The sequence below is a fragment of the Danio rerio genome, chromosome 14, assembly GCF_052040795.2.
Source record: "Danio rerio strain M-AB ecotype USA chromosome 14, GRCz13ab, whole genome shotgun sequence".
Lineage (NCBI taxonomy): Eukaryota > Metazoa > Chordata > Actinopteri > Cypriniformes > Danionidae > Danio > Danio rerio.
In genome coordinates, this window is record NC_141034.1 from 195,001 (window position 1) to 210,000 (window position 15,000).

The 15,000-nt window shown below is 47.9% G+C and overlaps 3 protein-coding genes across 18 annotated transcripts in view; 2 read left to right on the forward strand and 1 right to left on the reverse strand.

The window, feature by feature from the left end:
- The window catches only part of otop1 (otopetrin 1), a 9,957-nt gene extending 7,879 nt beyond the window's left edge, over nucleotides 1–2,078 (forward strand). For 2 of the 4 annotated variants that reach the window (XR_015506625.1, XR_015506626.1), the window contains exons 5-6: nucleotides 1–283; nucleotides 326–2,078. The exon at nucleotides 1–283 is cut by the window's left edge and continues 1,184 nt beyond it. Coding sequence is in view for 2 of the 4 variants with exons in the window: in XM_087280160.1 (XP_087136286.1) it covers nucleotides 1,618–1,788 (171 nt within the window). In the remaining 2 variants the exon portion in view is untranslated. 4 annotated transcript variants of the gene reach the window in all.
- A 3,102-nt stretch (nucleotides 2,079–5,180) lies between these two features.
- Nucleotides 5,181–10,072, forward strand: drd5a (dopamine receptor D5a). Its single transcript, XM_087280986.1, has one exon. The coding sequence runs from the start codon at nucleotides 5,366–5,368 to the stop codon at nucleotides 6,602–6,604; it is 1,239 nt and encodes a 412-aa protein (XP_087137112.1). The 5' UTR covers nucleotides 5,181–5,365; the 3' UTR covers nucleotides 6,605–10,072.
- Nucleotides 10,073–13,137: 3,065 nt separating this feature from the next.
- The window catches only part of slc2a9l2 (solute carrier family 2 member 9, like 2), a 29,717-nt gene continuing 27,854 nt past the window's right edge, over nucleotides 13,138–15,000 (reverse strand). For all 13 annotated transcript variants that reach the window (XR_015506992.1, XR_015506991.1, XR_015506993.1 and 10 more), the window contains one exon: nucleotides 13,138–14,315. Coding sequence is in view for 9 of the 13 variants with exons in the window: in XM_087280980.1 (XP_087137106.1) it covers nucleotides 14,076–14,315 (240 nt within the window). In the remaining 4 variants the exon portion in view is untranslated. The remainder of the gene's footprint in view (nucleotides 14,316–15,000) is intronic.

The window sequence follows — 15,000 nt, forward strand, 5'->3', positions numbered from 1 at the left end:
CAGTATTTCCAGTTTTGGTTCTTGCAACACATCGTTTCCCACTCCATACTGCTGCCGCTCCTGTTCACAACACTTAAAGATGCTTACAGACTGAAGACAGCGGTGCTGACGTGTTTCAGGGGTCATTCTGTCCCATTCGTCCTGCAAACTAGTCTTGAGGTGGGCAACAGTACCGGGGTCTTTGGTGTCACATTTTGCACCGCACATTCTCTATTGGAGACAGGTCAGGACTGCAGGCAGGCCAGTCCAGTAGGTGTGTCCTCTTCCTCTGCAGCAGGACTCTGTGATGTGAGCTGAATGTGGTTTTCCCTGGAGCAGAAGGCAGCATATTGAGCTCCAGAATCTCTCTGTGCCGTTCAGCATTACTGGAGCATCACAGAAGAGCAGGTCACCTTCACCCAGAGCACCGACACAACCCCAGACCATGACAGAGCCGGGCTTCTTGTTGCTGGTGTCAGTCTGGATGATCCTCTTCTTCTTTGGTCTGGAGCACACGGTGTCCATTTCTCCCAGAAACACCTGAAACACTGCTTCATCTGAGCACAGGACACGTCTCCACTGTGTGATGCTCCATCCCAGAGCCCAGAGAAGCGCTTCTGGACACTGTTAACATAGGGCTTCCTCTTGGCACAGTGCAGTGTTGGCTGGTGTTTGTGGATGTGACTCTGTATTGTGCTGCTTGTCACAGGTTTAGCGCAGTAGTGCTGAGCCCATGTGCTGATCTGTTTATAGATGAATGAGGACTCTTGATGCAGCGCCCCCTGAGGGGTCGGAGGTCACGGTTGTTCAGCTTAGGCTTGCGCTCTTGTCCTTTACGCACTGAAACTCCTCCAGACTCCTTCAGTCTTTAATGCTGTTCTGCACTGCTGAAGGTCTCCACATGTCTTCCTCTCTCTCTCTGAGGAGCATTGTGTTCACACACTTCACTCATATTCTCTCATATTTGTGGTCAAACTGGAGATCCTCGACCCATCTCTGCTCCTAAAGCACTAGAGCTTTCCTGATGAGCAGATCATCATCACATCACCTGTGGACATCACCTAAAGATCTGTGGAGTTCAGTGTGGGTCTACTGATAAGCCTTCAGTGATGATTACGATGGACTTTGGAGGGGGCGGGGCTGTAGTGGGTGGGTACTAATGTGGAGGCGGGACTCTGGATGGGTGGGGCTAGTATGTTCACTAATAAATGATTCAGACGGTCTTGTTCATCTCTCAGATAATACTCTACATGCAGTTGAACCTGTGTAGTTTACATGTTTGGCACAGGCTAGAGCAGGTCTTTCACAACAGATGTTTGTATATAATCATAGACTTGACTGATGTGTTTGGCGCCATCTACTGGTGTTTCTCTGAACTACCGCAGGTCAGATTTTACAGCACAGAATGCGTGAGCGTTAACTCTGACAGTGATGGTCATGTTTGCTGATCATTATTTTATTTCAGTGAGCGCCGTTAGTTTTGTTTTGGTTTAGTCTTTAATGAACTCTTCATTTGGTTTCAGTTAATGAAAATGTTTGGTCCGGTAGTTTTAGTCTTCATGTACTGCATCAGCCCAGGGTAAATTGAATGTTCTGAGCATGTTGTGTGTGTGTGTGTGTGTGTGTGTTCTCACTCAGCTGTGGATCCTCCCGGCGTTCGGCTGCCGACCGCAGTACGATAACCCTCTGGAGAACGAGACCTTCGGCACCAGCGTCTGGACCACCGTGCTGAACGTGGCCATCCCGCTCAACCTGTTCTACCGCATGCACTCGGTGGCGTCGCTCTTCGAGGTCTTCCGGAAGGTCTGAAGATCCTCCAAACTGAAGACGCTCTCAGGCCTGAGGACTCTGTTTACACTCGCATGGATGATGTTCTCCAGATCCTGTTCTCCACTCGCACCCTTGAAGCCCGCCGGACGCTCTAGATTCTCTTTCAGCAGAATGAATAGAACTGAAGTAGAACTGAAGTCAGAGGAGTTTCGCTCCTGAAGATGCCAAAATGACTGGAGAGATTCTCACTGTTTTCTGAAGTAAAGTTCGAGGTAAAGTCAGAGAAATAAATGTATTTTCCTTTTGAATAAAATCTTTTTTGTACTCGTTTCAGTCTCGTGATCTTCAGTTGTTTTGCTTCTCTGGTAAATGATCTTAGGCATGTTCCATCTTGTTTTAGCGTTTCAGCTCAGTGTAGTCTGGACATTTGTGTTGTCAGTTTAGTGGAGCTGAACTGTGCGGAGTTTATAGTAGAACACTGCAGGGTTTGAAGCGCACTATAGTGAGTGCTGGAATTAATCTGCGCTGCCTAAGACGCTATGGTAACCCAACAACTATAATAATATAAACAACTGAGCCACAGTTTACTGTAGTGGGCTGCAGTATTGATCATGGTCGATCAGTTCACTATAGTCAGTACTACAGTATGCTGCAGCGTCACTAACAGAGCTGAATGCTGTAATATTCACTCTACACACAGAAATAAAGGTACTCGAGCTGTCACTGGGGTGGCCCCTTTTCAAAAGGCACACATATTGGTACCTCACGGGTCGATATTGGTACCTAAATATTTTAAGTGGAACACTTTTGCACTCTTAAGGTACTAATATGTGCCTGTGAGGAATTAATATGGACTTTTTAGGTACAAACTTGTACCTTTTCCCAGTGACAGCTCACGCACCTTTATTTCTGAGAGCGTAAACACTACTATTTAAACACCATTTAGTATAAATAGCAATCGTTTTGTATTTGTGTTTATGGGTGTTTCCCAGTGATGGGTTGCAGCTGGAAGCGCATCTGCTGTGTAAAACAATAGTTGGAATAGTTGGTGGTTCATTCCGCTGTGGCGACCCCTAGATAAGGCATTAAGCTGAATGAAAATGAATGAATGTGCTGTTATAAACGCTGATGAATCCAGCAATGATTTAACACCTCAAACATGAGTAAACCTCAGATGATGCTGTCGGCATGCTCACTGATGCAGGATCAGCTCAGAGTGTTCAGGGTTCTGCTGCTGTGCAAAGGTTCAGGACACCCTGGAGTACTGTTTAGAGATTGTAGCAGATGTGTGTGTGTGTGTGTGTGTGTGTGTGTGTTCAGACACTGTAAGCTCCTGTCAGCTTTAATTGTGGGGAAACTGGATCATTTGGAGCTGTTCTCAGCTAATTTCATCTTCCAGGTTTAGAATGATTATTGGGGCGGATCAGACTCAGAGGCGTGGCGCTCATCTGCCAGTGGAGCGATGAGGAATGGTTTCTCATTATTATTCATAGCGGAGTTTCCTGAAGGCAAGGCAGACCCACTTAAGCGGCCAGACCCAGTGATTGGGTTAGAAGTGTCTGCACAAACCCTTTAACAGGAGATTCAGATTCTGGACATCATCAATTAATCATGCAGGAGGACGAGTGTGTGTGTGTGTGTGTGTTTAGATCAATCTGTTGTTCAGCTGCATTTCAGGCACAAACACACACTGACATATAACTCTGAAACAGACATCCTCACACACAAACACACGCAGACACAGAGAGACTGATTACACACACACACACACACACACACACATATATCCGTGCCGCAGCCCCACAGCGCTCCCTCACTGAAGCTGAGCAGGGCTGAGGCTGGTCAGTGTCTGGATGGAGAGCACAACACTGGGCTGCTGTAGGCCGTGGTGTTAGTGAGGTCAGCAGGGGGCGCTCAACCTGCAGTCTGTGTGAGTCCTAATGCCCCAGTAGAGCGCCGTCTTTCAGATGAGCTGTTAAACTGAGCTCCTGACTCTCTGTGTTCATTAATAACCCCATGGCACTTCTGGTAAAGAGTAGTGGTGTAACCCTGGTGTCCTGGACACACTCCCTCCATCAGCTCTTACCCATCATGGCCTCCGATCATCCCCATCCACTGATCTGCTCCATCACTGTCTCTCCACTCCACCTATATCTGCTGTGTGGTGAAGCGCTGGCGCTGCTGTCCTGTGGCTGCCGGAGCATCATCAGGTGGAGCTGCACACTGCTGGTGGAGTGGAGAGACCCCTCATGATGGTGAAGCGCTGTGGGTGTATGACCATACAGGATACATGCGCTATATACACACACACACACGTTACAATACATACACACACACACACACTCAGATATATCAGACACAATCACACACACACATGCATGAATTCAGACATGCACACTCAGACACATCACACACACACACTCACACACACACACACACACACACACACATACACACACACACACACACACACACACACTCACATACACACACACACACACACACACACACACACACACACACACAGATGGGCCCCTGATGCTCCAGATGTGCTCATCTCTTGACAGCTCCAGGTGTTCCCAATATTCATGAATTCCCACAATCCCCTGCAGCCGGATCAGCTGTGTGTGTGTGTGTGTGTGTGTGTGTGTGTGTGTGTGTGTGTGTGTGTATCAGCAGCAACTGAGGCTGTGCTTCTGACACTGCTGCAGCCAATCCTCACATTTCACACATCTGAAACACACACACACACACACACACACACACACACATTCATATATAAACATATTTAAACATGTACACAACACACACATGCACCTTCTATAACTCACTATCTCTCTCTCTCACACACACACACACACACTTTGTGAGAGTGTAGACAGTAGTTGAGTGTGTGTCCTCTGGGTGTCGCTGTGGGTTCATCAACACACACTGATGATGCAGAGCTGATGAATGACTGACCACTGGAGCCCTCAGCAGAGAAGACACACACACACACACACACACACACACACACACACACACACACACACACACACACACACACACACACACACACACACACACACACACACACACACACCATTCTCTGTGTTCTATTTCAGACTGTACCAGAGTAATGCAGCACTGAGGCTGATTGTGTGTGTGTGTGTGTGTGTGTGTGTGTGTGTGTGTGTGTGTGTGTGTGTGTGTGTGTGTGTGTGTGTGTGTGTCTGTTTGGGCTTTACAGAAGACTAGACTGACGCTCCTGTAGTGTTTCCCGCCGTGACTCATAACTCATCGACTGCACTCTCTCTCTCTCTCTCTCTCTCTCTCTCTCTCTCTCTCTCTGTCTCTCTCTCTCCTTCTCTCTCTCTGTCTCTCTCTCTCTCTCTCTCTCTCTCTCTGTCTCTCTCTGTCTCTCTCAAAATAGCAGAGCACAGTTCCCAGGCGCTTAGAGAGGTCGGACGGCCGGCTCACACACACACACGCACACGCACGCACTCTCCAGGAGACGCTGGGTTTCGGATTCCCTCTTCGATCGCGCTCGTCCGTGCGTCATGCGGGACTCACCGGCACCGGGGACCGCGCGGAGACACGCGCCCGATGGCGACCCGTGAGCGCGCCAGAACTAAGCATGCTGAACGGAACGGTGACCGGGACCGAGCCGCGGGAGATGCTGGCGCGCGCGCTCACCGGGTGCCTGCTGTGCGCGCTCATCCTCTGGACTCTGTTCGGGAACATTCTGGTGTGCGCGGCCGTGCTGCGCTTCCGGCACCTGCGCACTAAAGTCACCAACATCTTCATCGTGTCGCTGGCCGTGTCGGACCTGTTCGTGGCCGTGCTGGTGATGCCGTGGAAAGCGGTGTCGGAGGTGGCCGGTTTCTGGCCGTTCGGCGCCTTCTGCGACATCTGGGTGGCGTTCGACATCATGTGCTCCACCGCCTCCATCCTGAACCTGTGCGTGATCAGCGTGGACCGCTACTGGGCCATCAGCAGCCCGTTCCGCTACGAGCGCAAGATGACGCCGCGCGTGGCCTTCGTGATGATCGGCGCGGCGTGGACGCTGTCGGTGCTCATCTCCTTCATCCCGGTGCAGCTGGACTGGCACAAGGCGGCGGCGCGCAGCGGCGGCGGTGGGAACGCGGGAGACTGCGACTCCAGCCTGAACCGGGAGTACGCCATCTCCTCGTCGCTCATCAGCTTCTACATCCCCGTGGCCATCATGATCGTCACCTACACGCGCATCTACCGCATCGCGCAGATCCAGATCAGGAGGATCGCCTCGCTGGAGCGCGCCGCCGAGCACGCGCAGAGCTGCCGGTCGAACCGCCTGGCGTGCCAGCACCACAGCAGCCTGAAGAGCTCCATCAGCCGCGAGACCAAAGTGCTGAAGACCCTGTCGGTGATCATGGGCGTGTTCGTGTGCTGCTGGCTGCCGTTCTTCGTGCTCAACTGCGTGGTTCCGTTCTGCCACGACAAGCCGTCCGCGGGTCTGCCCTGCGTCAGCGACACCACCTTCGACGTGTTCGTGTGGTTCGGCTGGACCAACTCTTCGCTCAACCCCGTCATCTACGCCTTCAACGCGGAGTTCCGCAAGGGCTTCTCCAGCCTGCTGGGCTGCCGGGGCCGCTGCCGGACGCCGGTGGAGACGGTCAACATCAGCAACGAGCTCGTGTCCTACAACCAGGACACGCTGCTCCACAAGGAGATCGTGAGCGCGTACGTCAACATCATCCCGAACGTGGTGGACGACACGTTCGACCGGATCTCGCAGCTGTCGCGCGAAGACGAGGACGCGTGCACGGACTCGGTGTGTGAGCTGGAGTGTGACGCGGAGCCCCGCGCGCCCTTCACGGCCAACGGGATCCACTGAGCGCCGGACGGACACCCGTTGCTGTTTCTGCCGTGAGTGTGTGAGTGTGTGTGTGTGTGTGTGTGTGTGTGTGTGTTTCTGCTAAACTCTGCACTGATTCTCCACACTGAGGAAAGATCAGATCTGGGAGACAGAAAGCTCCTCGTTGTTCAGAGAGGATGATGATATTGCTGGAGGTGTAACAGCACACAGGAGGCAACATCTGAAGAAGATCAAGTCCTCTTAGCACACACTCCTGTCTGAGCAACACTGTGCTGATCCTCTTCAAATGCTGACTACTGCGCATACGCTGCTTGTCTTTGTCTAATTTCCAGTCCAAATGTCTGAACATTCTAGATGAAGCATGCTCTAGGCAAGCAGACCAGCATGTCTTGTGTTCATATGTAATGGCCACAGGGAAATGTTTTTTCCTTAAAACAACTTCATTATCTTGCTTTTCCTTTTGACATGATTTTGCTTCCCCCATTGGCAGATCAAGTTGCTTGTTTTAAGGAAAGCCCATTTCAGTGTGGCATATTATTTATTAAAACAACACATGCTGTTCTGCTTGCCAAAAATGCTTCTTGATGTAAGAATGTTTGGATATTTGGACTGGAAACAAGACAGAAAATACAAGAAATGAAAGCATTTTTGCAGTGCTGGGCATGAATGTGTTCACCCCTCACAGATCCGCTTTTATATTCATATTTTCTGAGAAATACTAACTGAGAAATGGATAAAAATGTTCATTTTCATAAAGGGGTGTACTCATTCATGCTGTGTATGTGTGTGTGTGTATATGTGTGTGTGTGTGTGTGTGTGTATTGCCATGTAAAGCTGTCTGTTGTAGGCAGTATGGTGTAACTCTCAGGCCGGCAGATGATCAGCGCTGAGCTCTCGGGTCTGGGTGTTTATGAATGTGCTGTGTTTAGCTCAGCAGACTCTCACATCTGTTGATTCAGATCAGTGTAATTCTGCATTCAGCACATTCGTCATCTCCAACACCTGAAAACTCATTTAGCGCAGAAGCACAAGACACTCACAAACAAGTTAAAGTTTACAATTAACAGCACAGAACTGACGGACACGCAAACATGACAGTGCGCAGGAGACGGTAGAGTAAAACACGCTCCGGTTTCATTAAGACTTCTGAATGTTTGATGTTTAGTTGTGTCTAAGTTATGATTTTAACTGTGCTGAGATCAGTGGGGTGGTGCTACACCTGCAGTCATCCTCTGCGCAGATCTTCTGGTTTCATGTGTGTGTAAATGTTTCTGGATTTGGTCATTTGTGTGCTTGATCCTGGTAAACGCAGCACGTCTGAAGGGTGTATCAGCAGAGTTTGCAGTGTCACACAAACACACACACACACACACACACACACACACACACACACACACACACACACACACACACACACACACACACACACACACACACACACACTCTGCAGAGTGAGCATATGGCAGAAACAGTGCGGGATCCGCACACAGCTGCGCTCTTCATCATCCTCATCCTCATTGTCCTGCTGGAGAGATTCCACTGAAGAGAGGCCTTACTCCGCCGGGACTCATCGGCCTTACACTGAGTGCAATATCCTGAACACTGACCGACACTGACCAACTCTGACCACCATTGACCAACTGTACTGCCAGTGGTCATCGCCAGCGCAATTAACCATCATTACTGCTATTGACCATCACTATCGCTATTGACCATCACTACCACGACTGACCATTGCTACCATCATTAACTGTCATTACCACTATTGACCAAAACTACCCTCATGGACTATTACTATCACCACTGAACATCACTACCGCCATTGACTATCACTACCCTCAATGACCATCACTTCTACCATTGACCATCACTAACGCCACTTAAAATCACTACCACCATTGACTATTACTAACCCCATTGACCGTCACTATCGCCACTGAACATCACTACCGCCATTGACCATCACTATCGCCACTGAACATCACTACCGCCACTGAACATAATTACCGCCATTGACTATTACTATGCCATTGACCATCACTATCGCCACTGATCATCACTACCGCCACTGAACATAATTACCGCCATTGACTATTACTATGCCATTGACCATCACTATCGCCACTGAACATCACTACCGCCATTGACCATCACTATCGCCACTGAACATCACTACCGCCACTGAACATAATTACCGCCATTGACTATTACTATGCCATTGACCATCACTACCACAATTGAACATCACTACCGCCATTGACAATTACTACCCCCTTTGACCGTCACTATCGCCACTGACCATCACTACCGCCACTGAACATCACAACCGACATTGACTATTTCTATGCCATTGACAATCACTACCACAATTGAACATCACTACCGCCATTGACCATCATTACCACCATTGACCATTACTACTGCCACTGGCTACCACTAGTGCCATTTACCAACTTTACTAACAGTGGCCATCACTACCGCAATTAACCGTCATTATGGCTATTGACCAAAACTACTATTATTGACCATCACTACCGCCATTGATCAACATCGACCACCAACACCACTGATACTGACCAACACAACCGCCAATGACTGTCACTACCGCCACTGACCATTACTTCTGCCATTGACCATCACTACCAACACTATCACTACCACGATTGACCATCACTACTTCCAATGACTACCATTGACAATCACTTCCACCCTTGACCAACAGTGCTGCTGTTAACCGTCACTACTACCATCGACCAGCACTGAACGCCACTGACCGCTGCTCCACACGCCAAAAGACGGACGGAGCATCTGCGCAGGCGCGGGTCTCCAGTCTCCACACGAGCTAAGAACTCTTTTCTAAAGTGTTTATTTATTTTATTCCTCTACAGAGCTAATATATGGAGTGTTTCTGTTTCCATCAATGACCCTAGAGGAGGGTTACACATACACACACACGGGGAAAATGTGTTCCTCCACTGTGTGTGTGTGTGTGTGTGTGTGTGTGTGTGTCTTGTTTCCAGCACAAACGCACAGAGAGAGCTGCAGAAGGAAGGAGATTATGCTGTAAATGTCTGCTGATTGGGTCAGAGAAATGATCATCTTCTCTTTAATGTGTGTGTTTCTGCTCTGCTGTTCCTCTGCTTCTGTGTGTGTGTGTGTGTGTGTGCTGGAAACGCAGCAGCTGTAGTGTCGTGATGTGGTGTTTCTGCTCTCACATCTGTTAGCCAGCACATGTCTGATGTCGTGACGCTTGGTTGCGTTTCATTACTGTAATGTTTATTGTTTACAAAAGCGAAGCCTGTAGATTAACCGTAACCAAGCACCTCCTCAACCCAACCAAGAAGCCACTCACTGTGTGTGTGTGAGAGAGTGTGTGAGTGTGTGTGTGAGTGAGTGTTTTCTCAAACAAACAGATGAATGTACTCTACCTGTCATGTGCACAGATGTTTTTAATAAAATGACTATTAAAGTGTCATATTTTGGTTATTCAGTGGTTCAGCAGTGTGTGTGTGTGTGTGTGTTTTGTATCTTAATTTATTCTATGGGTTTGCTGAATGCTGCACTCTGATTGGCTGCTGCTCACTCTCAGGTGTTTGGTCATTGTCAGATAAAGGCACAGCTAAAGTAGTTCCGGCAGGTTTATCACTCCGCTGAATGATTAGAGTTATTTCACACCTACAACAGTCAGAAATCACAGCAGAAGGAGGAGGAGGACACACACCTGACTAACACACAGAGATTCGTCTAACTGAGCTCAGATCAGCTGTGTGTTTGATCATCAGCTGATCAATACTCCAGCAGACGCTCCGTCACTGATCTGATCTCAGGTATCAGCAGTGTATCGACCTTCAGCTGCGCCACATTCAGCACAATATGAGTGTGTGTGTGTGTGTGTGTGTGATATTACAGCCTCCAGAACACACAGATATACTGTCTATGTGTGTGGGTAATGACCCAGAAGCCGATCTCTGTTAGTGAGTGTGTATGTTTAGTGTCTAAGAGTGTTAAGTGTCTAAAAGTGTGTGTTTAGTGTCTCTCTAAGTGTGTGTGTGTTTAGTGTCTAAGTGTGTGTGTTTAGTGTCTAAGTGTGTGTGTTTAGTGTCTCTCTGACTGTGTGTGTGTGTTTAGTGTCTGTTTGGGTGTGTGTTTAGGTCCCTACAGTGTTAGGAACACACGGTACACACACACCCCCTCAGTGTGTTTTCTGTGAACAGGTGTGTTCAGAGTAAAAGCTTGTGTTCTCCTGTGGTGTCGGTGCGCAGTGGAGTGATTTGGTTAAAGAGCGGAGTAGATGAAGTGATGATTGAGCTGAGTGCGGTGTGCTCATCAGTGTGTGTGTGTGTGTGTGTGTGTGTGTGCTGTAATAGAGCGGATGTGGACAGCTCCAGCGGGAGGCTTTGTTTCCTCTCCGCAGAAACACTGTAATCACCGGATTACCTTGACCTCCTAATGGAAACTAATCCCACTCAAATAATTCATGAAAAACCACAGCACATTCCTGCACACACACACACACACACACACACACACACACACACTTCAGCAGCGCGACACACACCACTGAACACGCTGTAGAACAGCAGATCATCAGTAACACTCGCTCATCTCCAGACACTGTTACCAGAGAAAAACTCTGCCACAATGGAGAGCCACGATCTCAGAGGAGAGCAGCCCCACAACCCCTGACCACAGCAGAGTCAGCTCAACCGCCCAGCTCATAAGTGTTGTATGAACCAAACCTGTCAACACTGAGATGTGAAGATAAGGCACATGCCCACTACAATACAGCATATCCCCCAAATAAATCCCCAAATTACTGAATCTGTTCTTCTGGAGCCGTTTCATTTTAAATAAGCAGTTAAACGGTCAGAACAAGATCCACATCTGTAGATATTATTATTATTATTAATTATGTGTATGTGTCTGTTCATTCATGCACACAAAACCCAGACTTTCACTCCACTTCAAATCAGAATACAGAATCCGTTAGGGAGACAGCGTCTGTTTATCACTGTAGAGAGCGTCAGCTGACAGTCACGCACCGCTATATGAGGACGCAATATGAAGAGGACACCACACCTGTAATGAACAGGAAAGGGAATCTCACCGATGTTACATTTATTTTAAAGTGTTTTCATGCCTAAATTAAACGAAAGCACAGAACAGACTCATATTTAAGAGGGAGGGGCGGCCCCTGGTGGTTCGACAGCATGCGTTGCGTAGAGGAAGGATCGGCTCTTTCTGTGCAGTAGGTGGCGCTGTAGTCTCCGCTCATGGTGCTCATTACACAAACACACACACACACAAACACACACTATGCTCCGACCCTGTGCCCTAATCCCTTCAAAGGGTTTACCCTGCGGAAAGACAACTTTGAAAACAGATTAAGGGTGTAGGGGTCAAAAATGCTGTTTTTTGGAACACACCTCAACAAAACAATCAAGGCTGTGTGTGTGTGTGTGTGTGTGTGTGTATCGTTCTTTCTGTTTGCATGCTGACATTCACAAAACACACTGGGAATGTGGAGGACACTGCAGGCGGTGCCTTATTTACTCAAGCACACATCTGCTGTGTGTGTGTGTGTGTGTGTGTGTGTGTGTTTATAGTTATAATACTTGACTGAACGATTACAGCAACGTACAGAAGAACACTGAACATTACAGACTCCACTACTCCAGACGGCTGTGTAAAACATGTATGTAAAAGAGGACCTTCTGCTGGTGTTAGCGCTGAACTCAAGACTCTGTCAGAGTAATCTGCATTTCTCATTCTGTGAACACTGATGGAGCTGTGAACACTACTCATCAGGAGCAAAACAACACACACACACACACTCAAACTGCACTGCTGTTATTGTACTCGTGGGGACATTTGATCCTCATAACATCATGAATACAAGGAACACACACACTTTCTCCCACGCACACACACAGCTGATCCTCTGCACAGACGCGTCGACCTACAAACACCGATCTGCGGCATCTGTCTGAGACAGCCAATCAGCAGCGAGCCTCGGTGTCATGTGCACTGCATTCAGACACATGGTGTGTGTGTGTGTTTGTGTGTGTGTTTGTGTGTTTGTGTGTGTGTAACTGCTCTCATTAACTGTGAGTGCCCTCAGTGTGTGTCTGTCATTCAGGATCAACAGGATTCGCCTGTTCTGAAGGCACTCAATCGGGTTAACAGCTGCGTGCAGGACACACACACACACACACACACACAGACAGACACACACACACAAGTCCTCTAAAAACACAGCACCTGTCTGAACGTCCCGCAGGTCAGCCAGAGGTTTGACACTGAGTTTACTTCACACAGTCATGATTATTAAATACAAAACTCCTCTATAAATACTCAAATAGTGTTCAAATTAATGCTTAATTTCATACAGCTGCTCTAGAACATCTCAAACACACACACACACACACACACACACACACACACACACACTCACTCACACACACACACACACACACACACACACACACACTCACACCCACACACACACACACAGACAGACACACACACACACACACACACACACATTATGGTAATGTTTCTTTGTTCTTTTGTTTATGTTTTTATTTCAAGTACAAAATTTGAAATATTCTTAAATAGACACACCTACTGGAAAAGCAAAATGATTATAAATATGTAATTATAGTTTAAGATTAATCTATTTATTATGTTCAAAGTAATTCTATTTAATGAACACACAGATATCTTATTCATTTATATATCTATATATAATCTGGCTGATATATTGGAGCAGATGCATCTGTCGTTGATTCTCATGTGATGGTGTTTTCTGTTCTCTGGTATATTTTGGTGATATCTAAAAACTCACTGTATGGATCAAAATGCTAAATAATTCTTTAATGCTAAAATTGATTAGAATATTGAGTTTAGACGATGCTCCATGAAGATATTCAGTAAAGTGTATGCCTGAAAACTGCTTTTGCATGACTCAAATTGTCACACAGAACACAAAAGTGTGTGTACAGTGCAGATCCTGCTGTGGGTCAGCTTCGTCTTTGGGCTGATGAATCGGTCATGTTGCTCCTCCAGTGAGTGTGTTCAGGTGTGTGTGTGTGTGTGTGTGTGTCTGCGTAGCAGGAGATTCAGCTTTAACAGCATCTTCAGGAGCAGATCTCCACCTCTCTGCCTCCACCCTTCTAAAGTATGGAGCAATGATCATGTTTTGAGCAGATGAAATGAGCTGCTGAGTGTGTCTCATCTGTGCTGAGGTTCTTGTGCAGCATCGACTCAACATAAGCCCAGAGTTACAGTATGATCAAGTAAGCCAATCAGAATAGAGCAAGCCTCTGATTGGCTGTATTTCTGTCATATAGTATAGCTGAGTTAATGTTGAGTGTGCTGACGCTGCATACACACAACACACAACACACAACACTGAGCTGACTCACGTCCGGCAGGTCAGCTTGTGTGCTCAGATCATGATCTTCTGCCTGCAGGATCTGAACTCCATTCAGAAGCTGCTCTCCGCCTCCACGCCTCCACCCTTCAGCCCGTTGGCGGTCTCGCAGTCCAGCACGTTCTTCATCTCGCGCTCCAGAGTCTGCTCCTGCACGCCGTTGATCTTCCCGAAGCTCCGGCTGATCTCCACAAAGGTCTTGTTCTTGGTTTCCGGCAGGACGATGAGCAGGTAAACCGCACCGGCGGCACAGACCACCACAAACAGCAGGAACGCGAACGTCTGCAGCGCCTCCTGCAGGAGCACACACACACACACACACACGCGCGCGCACACACACACACACACACACTTAAAATCACAGATAAATGAATACAGTACATAGAGAGCTCATGCTGTATATAATAGAGCTGTATATAATAGAGCTGTGTGTTCATTAAAGATGCGCTTATCAGGATTTTGGCAGCCGATTCTGAATGCACCAATCGCTTGTCATGGTGATCTGCCAATACTGCAGCTCATTTATAAACTTATGCAGAGAGGATCATGTGCTTATGATTGATCACAGCCGGTCCTGCATTATTCAATGTATGATTCACCAATCAGACGATTCCTAATCCGCTATAAACACCCTTAGCTCATATCACAGCCATCTTCATCCTGAAGAATCCGCCCCCCCCCCCCCTACTCCTCCTGCTTTTCCAGATGGGTGGCACGGTGGCCCAGTGGTTAGCACTGTTGCCTCACAGCAAGAACATCACTGGTTTTAGTCCTTACCAAGCCAGCTGATGTTTCTGTGTGGAGTTTACACGTTCTCCCTGTGCTCACGTGGGTTTCCCCTGGGTTCCCCGGTTTCCTCCCACCATCCAAAAACATGCAGCTTAAGTTAATTGAGTAATCAGCACATAGACATGCTGCTGGTCAGTTGTCATCTGTTAAGAGCGATCACTGTCTGTTCATCAGCGACTACAGCAGGGGA